Source organism: Pezoporus flaviventris, unplaced genomic scaffold (assembly GCF_033815535.1).
Source record: "Pezoporus flaviventris isolate CSIRO_AGI_PZ_B2104156 unplaced genomic scaffold, CSIRO_AGI_Pfla_v1 ptg000215l, whole genome shotgun sequence".
In the NCBI taxonomy this organism is placed as follows: Eukaryota; Metazoa; Chordata; class Aves; order Psittaciformes; family Psittacidae; genus Pezoporus; species Pezoporus flaviventris.
Window position 1 is genome coordinate 75,894 of NW_026892763.1, and position 22,560 is coordinate 98,453.

At 63.2% G+C, this 22,560-nt stretch overlaps 2 protein-coding genes across 2 annotated transcripts in view; both read left to right on the forward strand.

The window, feature by feature from the left end:
• Positions 1–880: 880 nt before the first annotated feature.
• STARD10 (StAR related lipid transfer domain containing 10) lies at positions 881–7,765 on the forward strand. The gene is made up of 6 exons (XM_061442160.1): positions 881–1,046; positions 4,474–4,621; positions 4,774–4,877; positions 4,978–5,095; positions 6,420–6,472; positions 7,524–7,765. Exons 1-6 carry the CDS (start codon positions 885–887, stop codon positions 7,749–7,751), a joined length of 813 nt encoding a protein of 270 aa, XP_061298144.1. The 5' UTR covers positions 881–884; the 3' UTR covers positions 7,752–7,765.
• A 10,682-nt stretch (positions 7,766–18,447) lies between these two features.
• The window catches only part of ARAP1 (ArfGAP with RhoGAP domain, ankyrin repeat and PH domain 1), a 41,756-nt gene continuing 37,643 nt past the window's right edge, over positions 18,448–22,560 (forward strand). Inside the window, exons 1-3 of the mRNA XM_061442140.1 lie at positions 18,448–19,348; positions 20,453–20,834; positions 20,941–21,164. Of these exons, the coding sequence (XP_061298124.1) occupies positions 18,531–19,348; positions 20,453–20,834; positions 20,941–21,164 (1,424 nt within the window). The 5' untranslated portion in view covers positions 18,448–18,530. The remainder of the gene's footprint in view (positions 19,349–20,452; positions 20,835–20,940; positions 21,165–22,560) is intronic.

Consider the following 22,560-nt stretch of genomic DNA (forward strand, 5'->3'; position numbering starts at 1 on the left):
ACCCATGTGTTTGCATGTCAGTTCATGTATGTAAATGCATGTGTCTGCGCATGTATATGAGTTTGAATGCACATGTATGTATATATGTGTGTGAATCCTGTGTGCACATGCACATAGGTGCCTGCGTGCATGAGTGCACATGTGTGTGCATGCATGTGCATGACTGCATGTGTGTGAGTACACATGTATGTGTGTGAATCATGTGTGTGCATGTACATACATGCCGGGGTGTGAGCATGCCTGTGTGCATGAGTGCCCTTATGTGTACATGCACACGCATGCCTGAACGTGCGCACATTCATGCGCATGTCAATGCATGTGTGTGCATGCATGTACATGACTGTGTACACGCATGTGAGTACACATGCGCGTACACATCTGTGAATCACCTGTGTGCATGCCTGTATTAGTGCACGTGTGTGCATGCACACGCATGCCTCTGTGCACGCATGTAAGAATGCACATACATGCGCATCCGTGCCCACGCCTGTGCGCACACCCGTATGCATGAGCCCATGTGTCTGCGCAGTCACGTATGTGCCACTGTGTCTGTGAGCGCACCCATGTGATGATGCCCGTGAAGGACATGTACATGTATGAACACGCGTGTTTGTGTGCGCACTGCGGGGGTCCGCGCGACACCTGCGCACATCTGTGCGTGCGCCCCGGTGCCTTCCCCGCTCCCCCCCCCGTGGTCCGGTTCCGCCGCTCCCCTCCCCGGTCCCGGTCCCGGTCCCTCCCCTCCCCGCCCCGGGGCCGCCCCGCGCTCCCGGTCCCGCCCCTGCCCATCGCGCACCGCGCACCGGGGATGCCGCCGCCGCCGCCGTAGGTTGGGGGGGGGGGGGAACCGGAGGGACCGGAGCAGGACCGGGGCGGACCGGACCATGTCGGGTCGCGATAGCGTCCAGATCCCCGACGACCGCGACTTCGGCGCGTTCCGGGCGCTGTGCGAGTCCGAGCGCGGCTGGAGCCTCACCTACAGCAAGGGGGGGGTGGCGGTGTGGGTGCAGCTCCGCGAGCCCGAGCGCGACCTCCACAAGATCAAGGTGAGACCCCGGGATCGGGATCGGGATCGGGAACGGGAACCGGCAGCGGGGGCAGCCCCGGAGCGGGGGCCTTCAATGGGGGGGGAAACGAAGGGGGATGCCCCGTGTGTGGGGGGGGTGGTGGATGGAGGGAAGTGGGGACCTGGGGTGATGCCGCACCCAGGGGTAAGGGGGACCCCGCAGTGAATGGGACTTGGGGGGTGACGGGGAACCCCACAGCGAGTGGGGACCCTCAAGGGATCCAGCATCCAGAAGCAAGGGGGGACCTCACAGTAAGATGGGACTTGGGGGCGATGCAGCAACCTGAAGCAAGGGGGGACCCCAAAGTGAGTGGGGGTTAGGGGGTGATGGAGCACCCTGGGGTGAGCAGGGACCCCAAAGCGAGTGGGGACTTGGGGGTGATGCAGCACCCTGGGGTGAGGACGGACTCCACAGCAAGCGGGGTCCCTACAGCAAGTGGGGACCCTCAAGTGATGTAGCTCCGTGGGGCAAGGGGGACCCCAAAGTAAGTGTGGACCATGGGGGTGAGCAGGAACTGGGTGCAAGTGGGGACCCCAGGGGTTAGTGGGGACCCTGGGGCAAGTTGGGGACCCTCAAGCGATGCAGCCCCCCCCGGGGCGAGCAGGGACCCGGCTGAGCCGTCACCCATCGCAAACAGGGACCCCAGGGGTGTCCCAGGGCTGAGCTGCGACAAGGGGGAACCAGGGAGCTGCAGTGGGGTGACGGGGACCCCCCCAGTGCTCGCTGCATGCAGGCGTCCTTGTGCTCGCTGTGGTGCTGCCCCTTGCCCCGTGCCATGGGGTGGCATCGGTTCCGCAGCCACCGAACACGGACGTGGCAGCGGCGGCACTGGCAGGACCCGTCCCTGGGGTGGCGGCGCCGGTTGGTCCCGGTTCCCATCGGGAATCCCGCCGGGAATCGCCTCTGTTGGCTCCCAGCGCTGGCGCGGCAGAGCCTGGAGGAGTGCTTGGGGGGACAAGGGGTGGCAATGGCCGTAGGTGCTGATCACCGTGCCCGTCACCGTGGTGTCACCATGGGCAGGCTGCGCTGGGCCTGGCTCCGTGGGGCAGCACATCCCGGTCCCCACGCTGAGTCCCCCAGACTCTGCTGATGGCTTTTGGGGTGTTCCTGCATCCCAAAGCGGCTCCGGTGGGATTGGGGCGCTGCTGTGTGTGCAGGGAGTCGCTGGGGGTGTCCTGCCCGTTCCCTGCCCGTTCCCTGCCCGTTCCCTGCCTGTTCCCTGCCCATCCCGACAATCCGGTTGTGCCACGTCCTCCGCCGTGGCTGGGAACCATCCCAAGGTGTGCACCAGGATGTCCTGGTCCGGCGCGTTCCCACCACGGGCAGTTCGTACCCGGCGCCGTCCCTCACCCATCCCCACGTCCTTCCCTGCCCATCCCGGTGCTCCCAGCACCCTCCTGCCTGGATCCTGCTTGGGAAGATCCTGCTGGATGTTCCCGCATGGATGCTGTGTGTGTGTGCAGTGGCGCCGGGGGGACAGCCAGGCTCTAGGATGGGATGCTCCGCCTGGATTTCATGGATGAGCGTGGCATCCAAGCCCCCCCCCCCCAGCTCCCACCCCTCTTTGGCATCTCCTCTTTTCCCATCAGGAATGCAGCTCTGGTCTAACCTGTTTTCCAGGAGGCTGGAAACAAGGTTGTGATTCATCCCTGGGACATGGGACGCGGCATTCAGTGATCCCAAGGATGGGGGGGACCCCATTTGGGATCCCCCCATCCCATCCTGGTGGATGCTGGGCGATGCTGCCCCGGGGAAGGGGCTCCTTGGGAAGGAGCCATCCCATGGGATGGGGCTGGAGCTGTTCCGGCTGGGACCCCCCAGGCTCCTGCTTGTCCCTTATGACCCTTGCGATGGATGCTAACGAACATGGGTCTTCTCTGTAATGAGCTTAATGACCCCCGTGGCGGCACCCGTGGCCATGGGTCCTGCTCCGGGCATGGGGGGGGACATCGTGGGGAGGCCATGGGCACCTCTTGCCTGGGGCAGAGCCGCTGGCACCGGGTGTCACCTTCCTCCTCCTCCTCCTCCTCCTCGCCCCATAGAGTCAATATTGACCCAGGGCTGCGGCACTGCTCCGGGCCGCTCCGTCCCCTCTCCCGGTGACATTCCACGTCCGGAGCACCCACGTCCAGCCCGGCCCATGGGGTGGGAGCTGGGGGTCCCCGGTGTGAGGGGCTGACCCTGGACCAGGTGTTGGCTGATGGGGTGGGGGGGACTGAGGTGCAGGAGGTGGGAAATGTGGGGTTGGAGAGGGGCTCCGTGGGGTTGGAGAGGGGTTCCATGGGGTTGGAGAGGGGTTCCATGGGGTGGGAGAGGGGCTCCGTGGGGTTGGAGAGGGGCTCCATGGGGTGGGAGAGGGGCTCCATGGGGTTGGAGAGGGGCTCCGTGGGGTTGGAGAGGGGCTCCGTGTTGTTGGAGGGGGGCTCCGTGGGGTGGGAGAGGGGCTCCGTGGGGTTGGAGAGGGGCTCCGTGGGGTGGGAGAGGGGCTCCATGGGGTTGGAGAGAGGCTCCATGGGGTTGGAGAGAGGCTCCATGGGGTTGGAGAGGGGTTCCATGGGGTGGGAGAGGGGCTCCATGGGGTTGGAGAGGGGTTCCGTGGGGTGGGAGAGGGGCTCCGTGTTGTTGGAGAGGGGCTCCGTGTTGTTGGAGAGGGGCTCCGTGGGGTTGGAGAGGGGTTCCATGGGGTGGGAGAGGGGCTCCGTGGGGTTGGAGAGGGGCTCCATGGGGTGGGAGAGAGGCTCCATGGGGTTGGAGAGAGGCTCCATGGGGTTGGAGAGGGGTTCCATGGGGTGGGAGAGGGGCTCCATGGGGTGGGAGAGGGGCTCCATGGGGTTGGAGAGGGGCTCCGTGTTGTTGGAGAGGGGCTCCGTGGGGTTGGAGAGGGGTTCCATGGGGTGGGAGAGGGGCTCCGTGGGGTTGGAGAGGGGCTCCGTGGGGTGGGAGAGGGGCTCCGTGGGGTTGGAGAGGGGCTCCGTGGGGTGGGAGAGGGGCTCCGTGGGGTTGGAGAGGGGCTCCATGGGGTTGGAGAGGGGCTCCATGGGGTGGGAGAGGGGCTCCGTGGGGTTGGAGAGGGGCTCCGTGGGGTTGGATGGAGCTGGGTGTCTCCAGTGTTGATGATGGGATCAGTGCAGTGGGATGGACGGATCTGAGTGTTTCCAATGTTAATGATGGGATCAGTGCAGTGGGATGGTTTTATCTGGGTGTCTCCAATGTTGATGATGGGATCAGTGCAGTGGGATGGATGGATGCAGGTGTCTCCGTCTCCAGTGTTGATGATGGGATCAATGCAATGGGATGGATGCAGCTGGGTGTCTGCAGTGTTGATGATGGGATCAGTGCAGTGGGATGGATGGATTCGGGTGTCTCCACCGGGTCCCCATGGCCACCCGCCTATGGCGTGCTGCAGTGCAGGATGGAGTGCCGGGACGTGCCGGCAGAGACCCTCTATGACGTGCTGCACGACATCGAGTACCGCAAGAAGTGGGACACCAACGTCATCGAGACCTTCGACATCGGGAAGCTCACCGTCAACTCCGACGTGGGCTACTACGCCTGTGAGCACGGCCGTGGGTCCCGTGGTGATGGAGGCTCCCTCAGCCATGGGGCTGGTGGTGCCCATGGTGCCTGGGGGGACCTGGCACCATTCAGGGTGGGCTCTGGGGGTTTGCTCATGCCGGGAGGGGTCTCTCCCCATTGCTGTCCATAGGGAAGTGCCCCAAGCCCCTCAAGAACCGGGATGTCATCACGCTGCGCTCCTGGCTGCCCATGGGCAATGACTACATCATCATGAACTACTCCGTCAAGCACCCTGTGAGTGCGCTGAGGGGGTCCCATGGGTGCTGCCTGCGCTGGGGTGGGTGGATGGGGGATGCCTGAACCCACCCCATGTCCCCCCGGTGTCCCCGTGCAGAAGTACCCCCCACGGAAGGACATGGTCCGAGCCGTCTCCATCCAGACGGGGTACCTGATCGAGGGGACGGGGGCCAAGAGCTGCACCATCACCTACCTGGCGCAGGTGGACCCCAAAGGTAAAGGGGGGACCCCCATCCCCTGCCCAGCACCCTGGGGGGCTCAGGCCACCCCTGGGGACAGACACCCTCTGGTTAGGGGTGGTCCTGATGGATCAGCTGAGATGGATCACAGAACCATGGGATCAGCGCAGTGGGATGGATGGAGCTGGGTGTTTCCAGGGTTGATGATGGGATCAGTGCAGTGGGATGGACGGATCCAGGTGTCTCCAGTGTTGATGATGGGATCAATGCAGTGGGATGGATGGATCCAGGTGTCTCCAGTGTTGATGGGATCAGTGCAGTGGGATGGATGGAGCTGGGTGTCTGCAGTGTTGATGGTGGGATCAGTGCAGTGGGATGGATGGATCTGAGTGTTTCCAGGGTTGATGATGGGATCAGTGCAGTGGCATGGATGGAGCTGGGTGTCTCCAGTGTTGATGGTGGGATCAGGGCAGTGGGATGGATGGATCCAGGTGTTTCCAGTGTTGATGATGGGATCAATGTGATGGGATGGATGGAGCTGGGTGTTTCCAGGGTTGATGGTGGGATCAGTGCAGTGGGATGGATGGAGCTGGGTGTTTCCAGGGTTGATGATGGGATCAATGCAGTGGGATGGATGGAGCTGGGTGTCTCCAGTGTTGATGATGGGATCAGTGTGATGGGATGGATGGATCCAGATGTTTCCAGTGTTGATGATGGGATCAATGCAGTAGGATGGATGGATCCGGGTGTTTCCAGGGTTGATGATGGGATCAGTGCAGTGGGATGGATGGAGCTGGGTGTCTCCAGTGTTGATGATGGGATCAGTGCAGTGGGATGGATGGAGCTGGGTGTTTCCAGTGTTGATGATGGGATCAATGCAGTGGGATGGATGGATCCAGGTGTCTCCAGTGTTGATGATGGGATCAGTGCAGTGGGATGGATGGATCCAAGTGTTTCCAAGGTTGATGATGGGATCAGTGCAGTGGGATGGATGGAGCTGGGTGTTTCCAGGGTTGATGATGGGATCAATGCAGTGGTTTGGACGGATCCGGGTGTTTCCCAGAGCTGGGAGGGTAGATGGGTTTCAGGTGTGCTCCATCAGGCAGCAGTGGGATCATCTCAGGATACAAGTGGAGCACTGGCACCAGGAGGGAACATTCTGGGCCCATTCTCTTGAAATGTCCATTTTTGGGGTAGCCAAGATGCTGAAATGGCTTTTTTGGGAAGTAGCAAGAAGCTGCAACGGGAATTCGGGTTGAATCCTGCTTCTCCTCCCTGAGCATCCCTGGATCACCCCGTCCCCTTGCCACAAGATGTCCCCAAGCAGGGACCAGCCCCAGTGTGTCTCCTCTTCCCCCAGGTTCCCTTCCCAAGTGGGTGGTGAACAAATCCTCACAGTTCCTGGCTCCCAAGGTGAGTGTGGGAAGCCTTTGGGATGGGGATTGGGATAGGATGGGATAGGATGGGATGGAGATGGGGATAGGATGGGGATGGGGATTGGGATAGGATGGGATGGAGATGGGGATAGGATGGGGATGGGGATTGGGGTGGAGATGGGATGGGATAGCAATGGGGGTGGGATGGGGATGGATTGGGATGGAGATGGGGATGGGATGGGGTTGCGGTGGGGAGCAGATAGGGATGGGGATGGGATTGGGATGGGGATGGGTTTGGGATGGGGATAGGATGATGGGAATGGGGATGGGGATGGAAATGGGAATGGGGATAGGAATGGGGATGGGGATGGGATGGGATGGGTTGGGGGTGGGGATGGGATAGGGACGGAATGGGGATGGGGATGGAATGGGGACGGGGATAGGGATGGGATGGGGATGGGGATAGGAATGGGGATGGGATGGTATGGTGGGGGTGGGGATGGGATGGGGATGGGGTGGGGTGGGAATGGGGATGGGGTGGGATGGGATGGGGATGGAGTGGATGGGGATGGGATGGGATGGGGATGGGGTGAATGGGGATGGGATGGGGTGGGATGGAGATGGGGTGGGGTGGGAATGGGGATGGGATGGGGATGGGGTGGGAATGGGGATGGGATGGGGATGGGATGGGGATGGGGATGGATGGGATGGGATGGAATGGGATGGGGATGGGTGGGATGGGGATGGGATGGGGATGGGGATGGGATGGGGATGGGATGGGGATGGGATGGGGATGGGGAGGGGGATGGATGGGATGGGATGGAATGGGATGGGGAGGGGGATGGATGGAATGGGATGGGGATGGGATGGGGATGGGATGGGGATGGGATGGGGATGGGGATGGGATGGGGATGGGATGGGGATGGGGAGGGGGATGGATGGGATGGGATGGAATGGGATGGGGAGGGGGATGGATGGAATGGGATGGGGATGGGGTGGGATGGGGATGGGATGGGGATGGGATGGGGATGGATGGGGATGGGATGGGGATGGATGGGCTGGGGATGCAGTCCCTCCCACTCCCGCAGGCCATGCGGAAGATGTACAAGGCGTGCCTGAAGTACCCCGAGTGGAAGCAGCGGCACGAGCCGCACTTCAAGCCCTGGCTCTTCCCGGAGCAGAGCCGGCTCCCGGCGCTGGCGCTCTCCGAGCTCTCCCTCCAGCACGCCGATTCCCTGGAGAACATCGACGAGAGCTCCCTCCCGGAGGGCAGGGAGGAGCGCGGCGACGCCAGCGACGAGGACAGCCTCAACTGAGCCCCGGCACCCCTATGGGTCCCCCTGTCCCCATGGGGCTCTATGGTCCATGTGTCCCCATCACCTTATGGGGCTCTACGGTCCATGTGTCCCCATGACCTTATGGGGCTCTGTGGTCTGTGTGTCCCCCCAATCCCTATGGGGCTCTATGGTCCATGTGTCCCTCACCATAGGGGATCTATGGTCCGTGTGACCCCCACCATGGGGCTCTATGGTCCATGTGTCCCCATCATCTTATGGGGGTCTATGGTCCATGTGTCCCCATGACCTTATGGGGCTCTGTGGTCTGTGTGTCCCCCCAATCCCTATGGGGCTCTACGGTCCATGTGTCCCCCACCATAGGGGATCTATGGTCCATGTGTCCCCCACCATAGGGGATCTATGGTCCATGTGTCCCCCACCACAGGGGATCTATGGTCCGTGTGACCCCCACCATGGGGCTCTATGGTCCATGTGTCCCCATCATCTTATGGGGGTCTATGGTCCATGTGTCCCCCCAGTCCCTATGGGGCTCTATGGTCCATGTGTCCCCATCACCTTATGGGGCTCTATGGTCCATGTGTCCCCATCACCTTATGGGGCTCTATGGTCCATGTGTCCCCATCACCTTATGGGGCTCTATGGTCCATGTGTCCCCACCACCTTATGGGGCTCTATGGTCCATGTGTCCCCATCACCTTATGGGGCTCTATGGTCCGTGTGTCCCCCCAATCCCTATGGGGATCTATGGTCCATGTGTCCCCATCACCTTATGGGGGTCTATGGCCTGTGTGTCCCCCCTGCCATGGGGGTCTATGGTCCATGTACCCCCCTATCCCATGGGGGCTCTATGGTCTATGTGTCCCCCACCATGGGGGCTCTATGGTCCATGTGCTCCCCATCCATCACAGCTCATGTCCCTCGTGCACATCATGAACATGACCCAATGCTTTGGGGGGACCCCCAAGTGCCACCCCACTGCTTGGGGACCATAGGGCCATGCTGGGTACCCCCACATTGGGTGTGGGAGTTGGGGGGTATCCGGTCCATTCACAGCCATCATCCTCATCCTCATCCCCATCATTGCCCAACCCAAAGTGCTCTTCAGCTCGTGCCCTTGGGGGGGGTGGGAAGAGGTAGAGGGGGGTCCTGCCATTGCTCCCCAGCCTTTGGGGCACCCCAGCCCCTTTCCCTCTGCTCCCCTGTCCCTTCTCCCCATGGGACCCCCCAAGTGGACCCCCAGGGTTTGGGGGGGGTTGGAGGGAGGGAACATGGGGGGCTAAGGGGGGCTCCCGGCTTGTCCAGGAATGTAGGAGGGGGGCTTGGGGGGGTTACAGCTCATCCATGCAGGTAGAGGGGGAGCTTGGGGGGCTCCTGGTACCCCCAGATGTGCTGGGGAGTTCTTGGGGCACCTCCATGCCTGGTGCCAGGACCTGGGGGGCTCTCAGCACCTCCCTGATGGGGGGCCTGGGGGGTCCCAGTATCTTCAGGTGTGTTGGGGGGGGGAGCTTTGGGGGTCTGGGGGCACCTCCAGGCATTCTGGGGGGATCCCCGGTGTCTTCAGGTATGGGGGGGGGGGGGGCTCTTGGCACCCCAGATGTGCTGGGGGGCTCCAGCATCTCCAGATGTTCTAGGGGGGCTCCTGGTACCTCTAAGCCTATTGGGGGGGACTTGGGCACCTCCAGATGTTCTGGGGGGGGGACTTGGGGCACCTCCATTCATGTTGTCAGGACTTGGGGGCCTCTTAGCACCTCCCTGTTGGGGGTCCCAGCATCTTCAGGTGTGTTTGGGGGGGCTCCTGGCACCCCAGATGTGCTGGGGGGCTCCAGCCTCTCAGGCTCCAGATGTGCTGAGGAGGTCCTAAGCCTATTGGAGGGACTTGAGGGGGCTCTGCTGCCATCCCCAGATGTTGGGGGGGTCCCTGGGGCCCCCACCCCCGGTGTGTGAGCACTGGGGGCCTCGGCTCGGGAATTCGGGATGGCGGCGGTTTTGTACCTTGATCCGGAGCTGATTGTTTAGGAATAAACCAAATGAATCTGGGACAAGGACATGGGGGGGGGGGGGTGTCTGTATCCTGCGCCTGGGACATGGCCCCATGGGGATCCAGTGGGGGGGGGTGTCTGTATCCTGCGCCTGGGACATGGCCCCATGGGGATCCAGTGTGTGGGGGGTGTCTGTATCCTGCGCCTGGGACATGGCCCCATGGGGATCCAGTAGGGGGGGTGTCCCTGGGTTGATACCCCCCAGAGCCACCATTGGACCCATGGCAGTGGTGATGCCACCGTTGGGAGCCCAGCACTAACTGGGGCCACGCCAGTAACACCAGTAGGGCCCATGGAACAGCCCAACTGGGGTACAGCCCCCCCCAAGATGGGATGCTGAGATGGGGCTGTCAATGGTTCCGTGTTCTCCAGTGTCCAATGGGAAGATGGGATGAATCCAAAGCCTTCGTCCTCCTCCCCAGGATCTTCATCATCATCAACCTCTATATGGGCAATAGATGCCAGTAGCCCCCCAAAGCCAGTGTTCCCCCAAGCAGGGGCCCCCAGATCCCAACTGTGGGATGCCCCCATTGTAGGCAGCTCAGCAGAGACCAGGGGTGGACCTGTCACACTGGAGTGATGGGGTTGGGGTGCAAAGGGGGGGTTTGGGGTCTGCGAGGTTTTGGGGTACCCAGAGCCCTTGAGGTTGGGGTGTGCGAGCCTGGACATTGAGCTGGTCTCCGCCACTGCTGAGGCTGAGCTTGGGGTGCTGCAATGGGGTGCCCATGGTGTCCGTGCCCCCCTGTTCTGCTCTGCTCGCTGCAGGGACCATGGTCCAGCTGGATCCATCCCCTGCTCCCTGGTGTCCCTGCGGCGGGGCGGGATGCGGGGGGCTTCACCCCCAAACCACCCCCCTGCGTTATCCCAAATGCAAGGAGCAGGGAATGGGGGAGGGAACCCCCTGAGGCTGCCAACAATGGGGTTTTTGTGTGGAGTCCCGCGGGAATTCCCCCGCTCCCGTTGCCAGGAGCGGGACCAGGCCCCATGGAAGCGGCTTGGAGCGGGGGCTCCGCTGGGACTGGGGGGCAATGGCGGCGCTGGGGGTGCAGATACACCCCGGAGGGTGCTCTGGCCCCTCTTCATATGGTGTGATCCAGCCCAGTGCTGCCCAGCTCAACACCAGGATGTCCCAGCTCAACACCAGTATGTCCCAGCTCAACACCGGTATGTCCCAGCTCAACACCAGTATGTCCCAGCTCAACACCAGTATGCCCCAGCTTCCCCCAGCAAACTCCAGTTCACCCCAACCACATCCCAGCTCCCCCAGTATAACCCAGCTCAATTCCAGTATAGCCCAGTTCAACCCCATCTCTCCTCCAGCTGACCCCAGCACGTCCCATCTCAATCAGCACTCCCCACCTCATTCCCAGTATATCCCGGTTCACTCCCAGCACTTTCCAGATCATTCCCAGTACACCCAAGCTCATTCCCAGTACACCCAAGCTCATTCCCAGTACACCCCTGCTCCTCTCAGCACTCCCCATCTCATTCCCAGCACTTTCCACCTCACTCCCAGCACTTCCCAGCTCATTCCCAGTACACCCCTGCTCCCCTCAGGATTCCCAATCTCATCCAGCACACTCCACCTCACTCCCAGCACTTTCCAGCTCATTCCCAGTACACCCAAACTCATTCCCAGTACACCCCTGCTCCCCTCAGGATTCCCAATCTCATCCAGCACACTCCACCTCACTCCCAGCACTTTCCAGTTCATTCCCAGTACACCCAAGCTCATTCCCAGTACACCCAAGCTCATTCCCAGTACACCCAAGCTCATTCCCAGTGCACCCAAACTCATTCCCAGTACACCCAAGCTCATTCCCAGTACACCCCTGCTCCCCTCAGCACTCCCCACCTCACTCCCAGCACTTTCCAGCTCATTCCCAGTACACCCAAGCTCATTCCCAGTACACCCCTGCTCCCCTCAGCACTCCCCACCTCACTCCCAGCACTCCCCACCTCACTCCCAGCACTTCCCAGCTCATTCCCAGTACACCCCTGCTCCCCTCAGGATTCCCAATCTCATCCAGCACACTCCACCTCACTCCCAGCACTTTCCAGCTCATTCCCAGTACACCCAAGCTCATTCCCAGTACACCCCTGCTCCCCTCAGCGCTCCCCACCTCACTCCCAGCCCTTCCCAGCTCACTCCCAGCTCCCCCATGCCCGTCCCCATCCCGTATCCCTGCGCTCACCGGGGCTCCATCACCCGGGGGTGGGAGGGGGGGGTTGTTGAGGGCCAACCCCGGGGATCCGGTGCCGGGATAAATCCCGGGGGAGCAGCGCCCGGAGGCCCTGGCACGGGGTTTGTTTTCCATTGGGAAACCCGGCTCCGGGCACGGGCAGAGAGCGCCGGGATCCCTGCCAGCGGCGCCCAACGCACCCAGCGGCACCCGACGGCACCCAGCGGCATCCAATAGCACCCAATAGCACCCAGCGCCTTCCTCCTCCTCCTCCTCCTCCTCCTCCCGGCCCCTGTGCCGCGGCCTCAGGAATTCCTCCGGCGTCACGGCTGCAGCGGGACAGCGGCCGCTTTGTCCTCCGGGAATGCCGAGGTTGGCTCCGTGTCGCTGCCGCCGCGTCCCGGGGCCATGGGAGGGGGGGTCCCATCGCTTGGGGGGGGGCTGCAGTGGATGCAATGTGAGCAGAGGCGCTCACCCAGGATGGGCGCTGCGGGGTGGGGGGGGCCGTGATCCCATCGGGATACCCCGGGACGCCGGCGCCGGGCTCCAGCTCCTGCGGGAGCTGCCGGTTGTTTTCCATGCCTGGCAGCGGCTCCATCAGCGCTGGGATATTCAGAATCCCATTGGATTTCTGCACCGCTCCGTGCCCCACATCCCACGTCCGTCCCCCCCCCCCCAGCAGGTCCATCCAGCCCTCGGGAATGTTGCTCCGTCACCGCGCAGCAGGGGCTTTGGGTGCTGACGGGGTGGTTTGGAGCACCCAATGGGGGGCCGGGGTGGCACCGGACACCCGGAACCTGCTGCTGATGGGGCGGCTGCACCCATCGAGCTGGGGCACCCATGGGTGCTAACGCACCCCGAGGAGGAGGTTTAGGGGGCAGAGAGGATGGCAAAGCCACCCCCCCCCCCCGGCATTGAGGGACCCCCGGAGGTTGGGTTCAGTCCCAAGCGCTGGCACGGGGGGGCCGGGGAGCGCTTCCTGACCTATTTTCCTTGCAGGAAGTGTGTCAGGAGCTGCGGGGCTCCGGCTGCATGCAGGGACAGGGGCAGCAGCTCCGGATTTGTCCCCGTTTTTGCTGGATTTGCCCATTTCTGGCCAGTTTTGCCCCGTTTCTGGTGGTGATGCCCCAGGAGGGGGCGCCGGGAGCTGCGGTTCGTGCTGCAGCCCAGGGACCGCTTCACCTTCCTGGGTTTTACTTCCAGCGGGAGAAGGGAAGCACGGGGAGGACCCTGGAGGAATGAGGAAGCCTCTGTTTGCTGCCCTGTGACCTCCTCATGTTCCTGCTCCGCACCATCCTCATCACCTTCCTCCTGCTCCTGTTGGAGAAGGGGGAAAAGAGGGATGGGGGAGATGGATGGAGCAGCCTGAGGAGGACTTGGGGAGCTGCTGCGAGGGCTGGAGCAGCTCTGCCCTGGAGCCAGGCTGAGGGAGTTGGGCTGGGGCAGCCTGGAGAAGAGAAGGCTCCTGAAGGGGAGACCTGAGAGCAGCTCCAGTGCCTGAAGGGGCTGCAGGAAAGCTGGAGAGGGGCTTGGGACAAGGGGTAATGGGTTGGAAGGGGCTTGGAGCAAGCTGCTCCAGTGGAAGGGGTCCCTGCCCGTGGCAGGGGTTGGAACTGGATGAGCTTTGAGGTCCCTTCATCCCAAACCATTCCATGACTCCGTGGAGCACCCCATGAGCTGCCCATGGCCGGGACAGGGGATGGAGCTGCCTCATCTCCCGGTGCTCTCCCCCGCTGCCTTCCCTCCATGCGCACCCCACACTTCCACCCTCAGGCAATTCCCACCATGGCCCCACGGCTGGAGCAGGGTGTGGGAGCAGCAGAACAGCCCCAGCAGCCCGCAGCCCTGGGCCACCATCGTGACTGCTTAAACACGAAGCCCTTTGAGATTGGGATCCCTGGCAGCAGGAGCCGGCTCTGGAGGAGCATTCCCAGCCTGGATCCTGACGGCTTTGCAGGATGTAACTTGCTCCCTGGGTGCTGCAGGGGGGTTGGATGCTATTTGCATCGTGCCTTCACTGTGAGAACTTGAAAGTGAAACAGCTTCATCCTCCCAAGGCCAGTGCTGTGCGCCGCGGCGCGCAGGGGCTGCCTGGTTTCGGTGGGAGGCGTTTGGGTGCCATCCCGGCGCCCCGCTTCTGCTTTTGGGTGTTTTCTGTTTCACCGGGAGGGTGCGGAGCGGTGCTGGACGCGGCGGCGCCAGGCAGGTGGGTGCTGGGCTCCTGGGCCAGGCTGGGATTGGGACGAAGGGACCCTAAAGCTCCTCCAGCTCCCACGGGCAGGGACCCCTTCCATAGAGCAGCTTGCTCCAAGCCCCTGTGTCCAACCTGGCCTTGAGCACTGCCAGGGATGGGGCAGCCACAGCTTCTCTGGGCACCCTGTGCCAGCGCCTCAGCACCCTCCCAGGGAAGAGCTTCACCCTAAGAGCTCAGCTCAGTCTCCCCTGGGGCAGGTTCAAGCCATTCCCTTTGTCCTGGCCCTGCATCCCGTGCCCGAAGCCCCTCTCCCGCATCCTGCCGCCGCACTGGGGACACCGATCCCGGTGCCCGCTCCCCCCCACAGCGTCCCGGGGACCCCCTCCCCGTCCCCTCCTTCCTCTCTCACCTCAGCCCTGCCCCACGGCTCGGCCCCAGCTCCCTCCTGCTCCGCCGTGGCTGCGGTCGGTGCGGAGCCGGGCCCCCGGCTTGCACCGGTTATTACAACACTGCCGCGGGCTCGCAGCCCCATTGCAGCCTTCCGGCAGCTCCCTTTGCCCCGGGGTCCTTGGGTGGGCACAGGTCCCCATCACCCCGAGCCCTTGGTCCTCTCCAACGGGTCTCTTCCGTGAGCGAGCCCCGGGCTTTGGGAAAGGGGAATTCCGGGGGTGGGCAGCGCTTGCCAGCGCTGGAGGAGGAATTAGGGTGGGGATTGGAGCCATGGGGCGGTTGTGGAGCCCCTGGTGGGTTCCTGGGCTGGTTTCCCTCCATCAGCGCTGGGTTTCCTTGGAGGGATGAGCAGGGAAGGGCTCAGCTTGGCTGGATGGTGCCTGGGGACGGCGCTGCCCTGAGCCTGGGGGCCTAAGGATGGGCACAGGGATGCTGAGCGCGTCCCCGGTGCCGTGGCGGTGCTCAGCAGCTCAGGGCGATGCTCAGCTGAGCTGAAGGCATCTGGGTGGGATTGGAGAGGATGGGGTGGATGTGAATCCCCCCAGCAAAGCCACAGCACCCCTGTGTGAGAGCTCAGCCCCTCGGTCCCACCCATGGGGACAATGGGGACCATCCCCATATCCTCCAAACCCAGCATGGGGACCCTGAGATGAGCATTGGGATGGGGGGGTCCAGCCCTATTTTCACCCCAAGGTGTGTTTTGGCCCCCTGAGATCCAGCCGTCCCTGCCCCTCGTCACACCACTCTTACAGCCCTTAAGGCTCTTACAGAACAACCCTGGCGGCATTCCCTAATCCAGGAATGTGGTGGATAAGCACAAGGGGATTTGAGAGCTGAAAGGTGCGGCTGGGGGGCTGGGCTGGGGTGACTCCCCCATTCCCATCAGCCAGCTGGGATAGGGCGTTTCTCCAGGTGGATTTTGCTCCTGGAATTTCCTCCTCTCTCGGGTAGAGGTTAAATGACAAACGATGGGAGCTGGGAACACGGCAGGATCCCGTTGGATCATTTCTGGGGGCGAAGAGCTTGGCACAGCCCTGGGGTTGCCATCACTGGAGGCAATGGGGATGCTCCATGGCTCTTCCCGGGAGGGGACCCATGTGGGACTCCATATCCACAGGACCCATGTGGGACTCCATATCCACAGGACCCATGTGGGACTCCATATCCATAGGACCCATGTGGGACTCCATATCCACAGGACCCATGTGGGACTCCATATCCATAGGACCCATGTGGGACTCCATATCCATAGGACCCATGTGGGACTCCATATCCATAGGACCCATGTGGGACTCCATATCCATAGGACCCATGTGGGACTCCATATCCACAGGACCCATGTGGGACTCCATATCCATAGGACCCATGTGGGACTCCATATCCATAGGACCCATGTGGGACTCCATACCCACAGGACCCATGTGGGACTCCATACCCATAGGACCCATGTGGGACTCCATACCCACAGGACCCATGTGGGACTCCATATCCACAGGACCCATGTGGGACTCCATACCCACAGGACCCATGTGGGACTCCATATCCATAGGACCCATGTGGGACTCCATACCCATAGGACCCATGTGGGACTCCATACCCATAGGACCCATGTGGGACTCCATATCCATAGGACCCATGTGGGACTCCATATCCACAGGACCCATGTGGGACTCCATATCCATAGGACCCATGTGGGACTCCATATCCACAGGACCCATGTGGGACTCCATACCCACAGGACCCATGTGGGACTCCATATCCACAGGACCCATGTGGGACTCCATATCCACAGGACCCATGTGGGACTCCATATCCATAGGACCCATGTGGGACTCCATATCCACAGGACCCATGTGGGACTCCATATCCACAGGACCCATGTGGGACTCCATATCCACAGGACCCATGTGGGACTCCATATCCATAGGGTATGGCTCCTGTAGGCAGCGGCCCAAGGGGTGACAGCGCTGGATGTCCTGTGACACTGATGTCACCGGTGCTGTCACTCCCCTGGTTTGATGATGCACGAGTCGGGTCTGGAGGTGGGAGGCGGAAAGGGCCGGAATGCGGCTGCATCCCTGGCTCTGTGCTGCTTCAAGGGACTTCTGGCTCCTCGTTGGGTCTGATGGGAGCGGTGGGGACGTGGGACTGCGCTGGTGCCGCTCGGCTCAGGCTCCTTCCTTGGCACACGTGGGTTTCAGGCCAATCCCCTGGGATGAGCCCCGCTATCTCGGGCAGGGGATGCGCCATTGGCTGGGGCGACCGAAACCGCAAGTGAGGGAAGTGCCTGAGTCAGAGGCAGCGTGACCCGCATGGGCCGATGGCAGGGGCAGCCCCAGGAAATGCTTGGGGTCCTCTGGAGCAGCTCTGAAACAGCCAAAATCAGCGGCGTGATGGGGGCAGCTCCGGGCTGGGAGCTGGGGTCCAGCCTGGAGAGGAGAAGGCTCCTGAAGGGGAGACCTGAGAGCAGCTCCAGTGCCTGAAGGGGCTGCAGGAAAGCTGGAGAGGGGCTTGGGACAAGGGCCTGGAGGGCCAGGCCAAGGGGAATGGCTTGAACCTGCCAGAAGAGAGATTTAAGCTCCACTGAGGACTAGAGTGAGCTTGTGCTGCTCTACTGGAGCTTGGGAGGTACTTTGTGACCCATGGGTTTGATGGGGCTGGGGACAGCATCCCACTGCCATGGTGCCTCCGCTCAGCATCCCACTGCCACGGTGCTTCCTCTCAGCATCCCATTGCCACGGTGCCTCCGCTCAGCATCCCACTGCCACGGTGCCTCCGCTCAGCATCCCACTGCCACAGTGCTTCCTCTCAGCATCCCATTGCCACGGTGGCTCCTCTCAGCATCCCAATGCCACGGTGCCTCCTCTCAGCATCCCAATGCCACGGTGCCTCCCCTCAGCATCCCAATGCCACGGTGCCTCCTCTCAGCATCCCATTGCCACGGTGCCTCCTCTCAGCATCCCATTGCCACGGTGCCTCCTCTCAGCATCCCAATGCCATGGTGGCTCCTCTCAGCATCCCATTGCCACGGTTCCTCCCCTCAGCATCCCAATGCCACGGGGCCTCCCCTCAGCATCCCAATGCCACGGTGCCTCGTCTCAGCATCCCAATGCCACGGTGGCTCCTCTCAGCATCCCATTGCCACGGTGCCTCCTCTCAGCATCCTATTGCCACGGTGCCTCCTCTCAGCATCCCAATGCCACGGTGCCTCCCCTCAGCATCCCAATGCCATGGTGGCTCCTCTCAGCATCCCACTGCCATGCAGAGGCTCTGAGGTGCATCTCCTGCACCCATCCATCTGTCCGTGTCTCTCTGTCCATCCTGGCTCACTCAGGCAGAGGCTGGGAGCAGGGAGAGCAGGAGCTGCCTCCCATCTGCAGCAGCTCTGCAGCTCCTGATGCATCATCTCCGTTCCCTATCGATTATCCCTTAATTACCCGAGCATCCTCCGGGACACCACGGTTCCCAGTGGATTCCACTGGCTGCTTCTTGCCGTGGGGTCTGGTTGGGGGGGGTTTGCAGCCACCCCACACCAGCCCGCCCATTGCATGTGCTGGGACACCCCATGGCTTTGGGGGGGTCTATGGTCACCCCACACCAACCCAGCCATTGCACATGGTGGGATGCCGAGGCCGGGGAGCGCACTGCGACCTCATAGTGCTGGTGCTGGTGGTGGTCTGTTGAGCCTCAGTGGGGACGACACCGACATTTAGACACCTCACCCAGGATCCTCCAGCATTCCCACACCCCTGCATCCCCCTCGGTCCCCTCCAAACCCAGGGGGTAACGTTAGCCCAGGGCCCGTGTTCCCTCAGCTCAGGACCGATCCTGACCTCTGTTGTCTCCATCCCTAGATCCTGATGCATCCTGAGCCTCGCCGCGCGCAGGGGATGCTCTGAGCACCGCGGGGGCTCTGCCGCCGGCCCCCACCATGGAAGAGGAGGGGTCCCTGCCCGTGGCCTCCTGGCTGGCCGCCCTGCACCTCGAGCAGTACGCGGGCTGCTTCCAGCGGAGGGAGCTGCTCACGGTGCGGGACTGCCGGGCGCTGACGGAGCAGAGCCTGACCCAGCTCGGGGTGCTCCTGCCCGGCCACCGCCGCCGCATCCTGCTGGGGCTGCAGAAAGCCTTTGCTGAAGGGACCCCCCCCGGGGCCCCCGCCCCGAAGCCTGTGCCCATGAAGAGGCACGTTTTCCGCGTGAGCACCGCGGCGGCACCCGAGCATCCCCGGGAGCATCCCCGGGAGCATCCCCGGGAGCATCCCCAGGAGCATCCCCAGGAGCATCCCCGGGAGCATCCCCGGGAGCATCCCCAGGAGCATCCCCGGGAGCATCCCCAGGAGCATCCCCGGGAGCATCCCCGGGAGCATCCCCGGGAGCATCCCCAGGAGCATCCCCGGGAGCATCCCCGGGAGCATCCCCAGGAGCATCCCCGGGAGCATCCCGAGCCCCGTTCCCCGCTGATGGAGCTGGACCAAGGCGCCAGCCTCACCCATCACCCCCCGCCCATCCCGCCCAGGGTCGGCTGCCGCCCCCCACTCAAGTTCTCGGCATCGCTAAAGGGGGGCAGCCCCGAGCCCCCTCCCAGCGCCCCTCCAGCACCCAGAGGGGCCTCCCCACCGCCCGGCACCACGAGGCCCCCGCTGAGAACCCCCCTGCCGCCGCTGCCGGCCAAGCGGCACCAGCTGGAAGCCAAGGGCCAGGCCCCGCAGGGCCCCCCGGAGCTGCCCCCCAGGGCCGCGTCCCACAGGAGGTAAAGGGGGTGCAGGGGGGCGGTGACACACAGGGGGTGTGGGGAGCCGTGGGGGGGCTGCTGTGGTGGTGCGGGGACCGTTGGGTGCGGGCATGGGGGTTGGCCGGGGGGAGGCACCCTCCCAAACCTCACCACATCCCCCTCGGGTACCCCCCAACACATGTCCTGGGGTACCCCCATCACATATCCCTGGGGTACCACCAAACCCCAGCCATTATTCCAGGGGTACCTCCAGCTCCAGCACATGTCCCTGGGGTACCCCCCAGCACATCCCGTTGGGGGTACCCACATCTCCCCCGATCCTAGTCCAACTTCTGGGGTACCCACACCCCCAGATCCCAACACATACCCCTGGGCTACCCCCAGCCACAACACATATCCTTGGGTACCCCCCAGCACAGCTCCTGGGGTACCCCCCGCAGACCCCATCACATCCCGTGGGGTACCCTAAGCCCTAGCACACGTGGGGTACCCCCTGCGCATCCCTTTGGGGTACCTGCCAGCACATTTAGGGTACCCAAGCAGCAGTGGCTTCTCTTGCCCAGCGATGCCCTCTAGTGTCGCACTGTCCCTGTTTGTGTGCGGGGGTCACCCCAGGGACACCCCCCTTTGCCCCATCCCCTCTTGGGAGACCCCAGCATGGGGTGGGGGTTCCTTTCCCCCCCTTTATCCCCCCCCACCCCATCCCCAGGTCCTGGCAGCGCTGAGGCCCGAGGAACTCGTCACACCCCATGCGGGCAGGCAGCGAACCGCAGCCGGGGGGGGTCGGGGTTGGGAAGCTGATGCGGCCGGATGAGCTGAGGGCAGGTCGGGGCTCATCCTGCCTCGTGTGTCCCCTCCCGCCCGCTGCAGCATCCTCCAGCACCGAGGCTGCTGCTGCAGCAAAAGGAACCCCCCAAAATGCTGCCCCCACCTTGCACCCCAAAACCCTGCCCTGCGGAGCTGGGGGGGGGGGGGGGGGGTGTGAGTGGGGTCTGATTATGGGGAGGGGAGAGGACCCTTTGGGTGCGAGCACCCTCCCTGTGTGAGGTGCGTTGCGGTGTGAGGGACCCCCCAGGGACCCCCCCGGGATGTGCTGCTGGGGTGTGTGTGTGGGTTCCATAGCGGGGGGACGGCACCCATGGGTGGGCACACACCCATCCCCACGGCCCCCCGGCTCCGATCGCTCCCCAAAGCCCGTCCCCATCCCTTCTGCACCGAGGTGGTCCCCAAGCCCCCCCCCCCCCCCCCCCCCGCCTTGGACCCGCTGCCGGCCCTGGCCTGGCCGGGAGCTGCGCGGTGCCACCAGCGGTACCAGTGCTACCAGTGCCACCAGTGCCACCAGTGCCACCGTTGGCCACCGTTGGCCGCAGTGGCTCCCGTCCGGCGGGGGCCGCGGCCGGTGCAGGAAGTTTCGGTGGCGCAGGAAGTGCCGGGGGGTGACGAGAGCTCCGGTCCCTCCGCATCTCCGGACCGCGCCGCATCCGGGCCCCGGCGGCTCGCGCAGGTACCGGGTCCCGGGGGCCCGCGGTGGGTGCGGGATGCACCGAGGGGACCGGGGGTTCGGGGGGGGGGGTGCCCAGGGAGCAGCCCCGTTCGCTGCCCTTGCGTAGGGACGGGAGCGGGGAGCCCCGTCCTTGCGGGGGGGGGGCTGCGGGAGCAGGTCCCTGGGTGCCGCCGTCCCCTCGGGCGCAGGCAGCGGCTGGACGGTGCCCGGGGAGCCGGCACCGCGGGGCTGGGTCCTCCCTGCTCCATCGCGTGGCCTCGGGTGGGCGCGGGGCTGGGCGCTCGGCCGCGGGGACGTGGCCCATGTGGGGGGCACAGGGACGTGTCCTCGGTGAGTGCCACAGAGCTCCCCCCATGGAATGGGGTGAACAGGGGCAGAGAGCACTGGGGTGATGGTTGTCTGTGTTGGGGTGATGGTTGTCTGTGTTGGAGGTGATGATTGCCCCTGTTGGGGTGATGGTTGCCCCTGTTGGGGTGATGGTTGTCCATATTGGGGTGATGGTTGCCCATGTTGGGGTGATGGTTGTCCGTGTTGGGGTGATGGTTGCCCCTGTTGGAGGTGATGGTTGCCCATGTTGGGGTGATGGTTGCCCCTGTTGGGGTGATGGTTGTCCGTGTTGGGGTGATGGTTGCCCCTGTTGGAGGTGATGGCTGCCCATGTTGGGGTGATGGTTGCCCCTGTTGGGGTGATGGTTGTCCATGTTGGGGTGATGGTTGCCCCTGTTGGAGCTGATGGTTGCCCCTGTTGGGGTGATGGTTGTCCATGTTGGGGTGATGGTTGTCTGTGTTGGGGTGATGGTTGCCCCTGTTGGGGTGATGGTTGCCCATGTTGGGGTGATGGTTGTCCATATTGGGGTGATGGTTGCCCCTGTTGGGGTGATGGTTTTCCGTATTGGGGTGATGGTTGCCCCTGTTGGGGTGATGGTTGCCCATGTTGGAGGTGATGGTTGCCCCTGTTGGGGTGATGGTTGCCCATGTTGGGGTGATGGTTGTCCATGTTGGGGTGATGGTTGCCCATGTTGGGGTGATGGTTGTCCGTGTTGGGGTGATGGTTGCCCCTGTTGGAGGTGATGGTTGCCCCTGTTGGGGTGATGGTTGTCCATATTGGGGTGATGGTTGCCCCTGTTGGGGTGATGGTTGCCCCTGTTGGAGCTGATGGTTGCCCCTGTTGGGGTGATGGTTGTCCATGTTGGGGTGATGGTTGTCTGTGTTGGGGTGATGGTTGCCCCTGTTGGGGTGATGGTTGCCCATGTTGGGGTGATGGTTGTCCATATTGGGGTGATGGTTGCCCCTGTTGGGGTGATGGTTGTCCATATTGGGGTGATGGTTGCCCCTGTTGGGGTGATGGTTTTCCGTATTGGGGTGATGGTTGCCCCTGTTGGGGTGATGGTTGCCCATGTTGGAGGTGATGGTTGCCCCTGTTGGGGTGATGGTTGCCCATGTTGGGGTGATGGTTGTCCATGTTGGGGTGATGGTTGCCCATGTTGGGGTGATGGTTGTCCGTGTTGGGGTGATGGTTGCCCCTGTTGGAGGTGATGGTTGCCCCTGTTGGGGTGATGGTTGTCCATATTGGGGTGATGGTTGCCCATGTTGGGGTGATGGTTGCCCCTGTTGGGGTGATGGTTGCCAGTGTTGGGGTGATGGTTGCCCATGCTGGAGGTGATGATTGCCCCTGTTGGAGGTGATGGTTGCCCATGCTGGGGTGATGCTTGCCCATGTTGGAGGTG

Excerpts from the sequence above, each read along its gene's own strand:
- STARD10 (XM_061442160.1), top strand. The coding sequence starts at position 885 with ATGTCGGGTCGCGATAGCGTCCAGATCCCCGACGACCGCGACTTCGGC. Across the intron at positions 4,622-4,773 it reads CGACGTGGGCTACTACGCCT|GGAAGTGCCCCAAGCCCCTC; the intron begins GTGAGCACGGCC and ends TGCTGTCCATAG. Across the intron at positions 6,473-7,523 it reads CACAGTTCCTGGCTCCCAAG|GCCATGCGGAAGATGTACAA; the intron begins GTGAGTGTGGGA and ends CCACTCCCGCAG.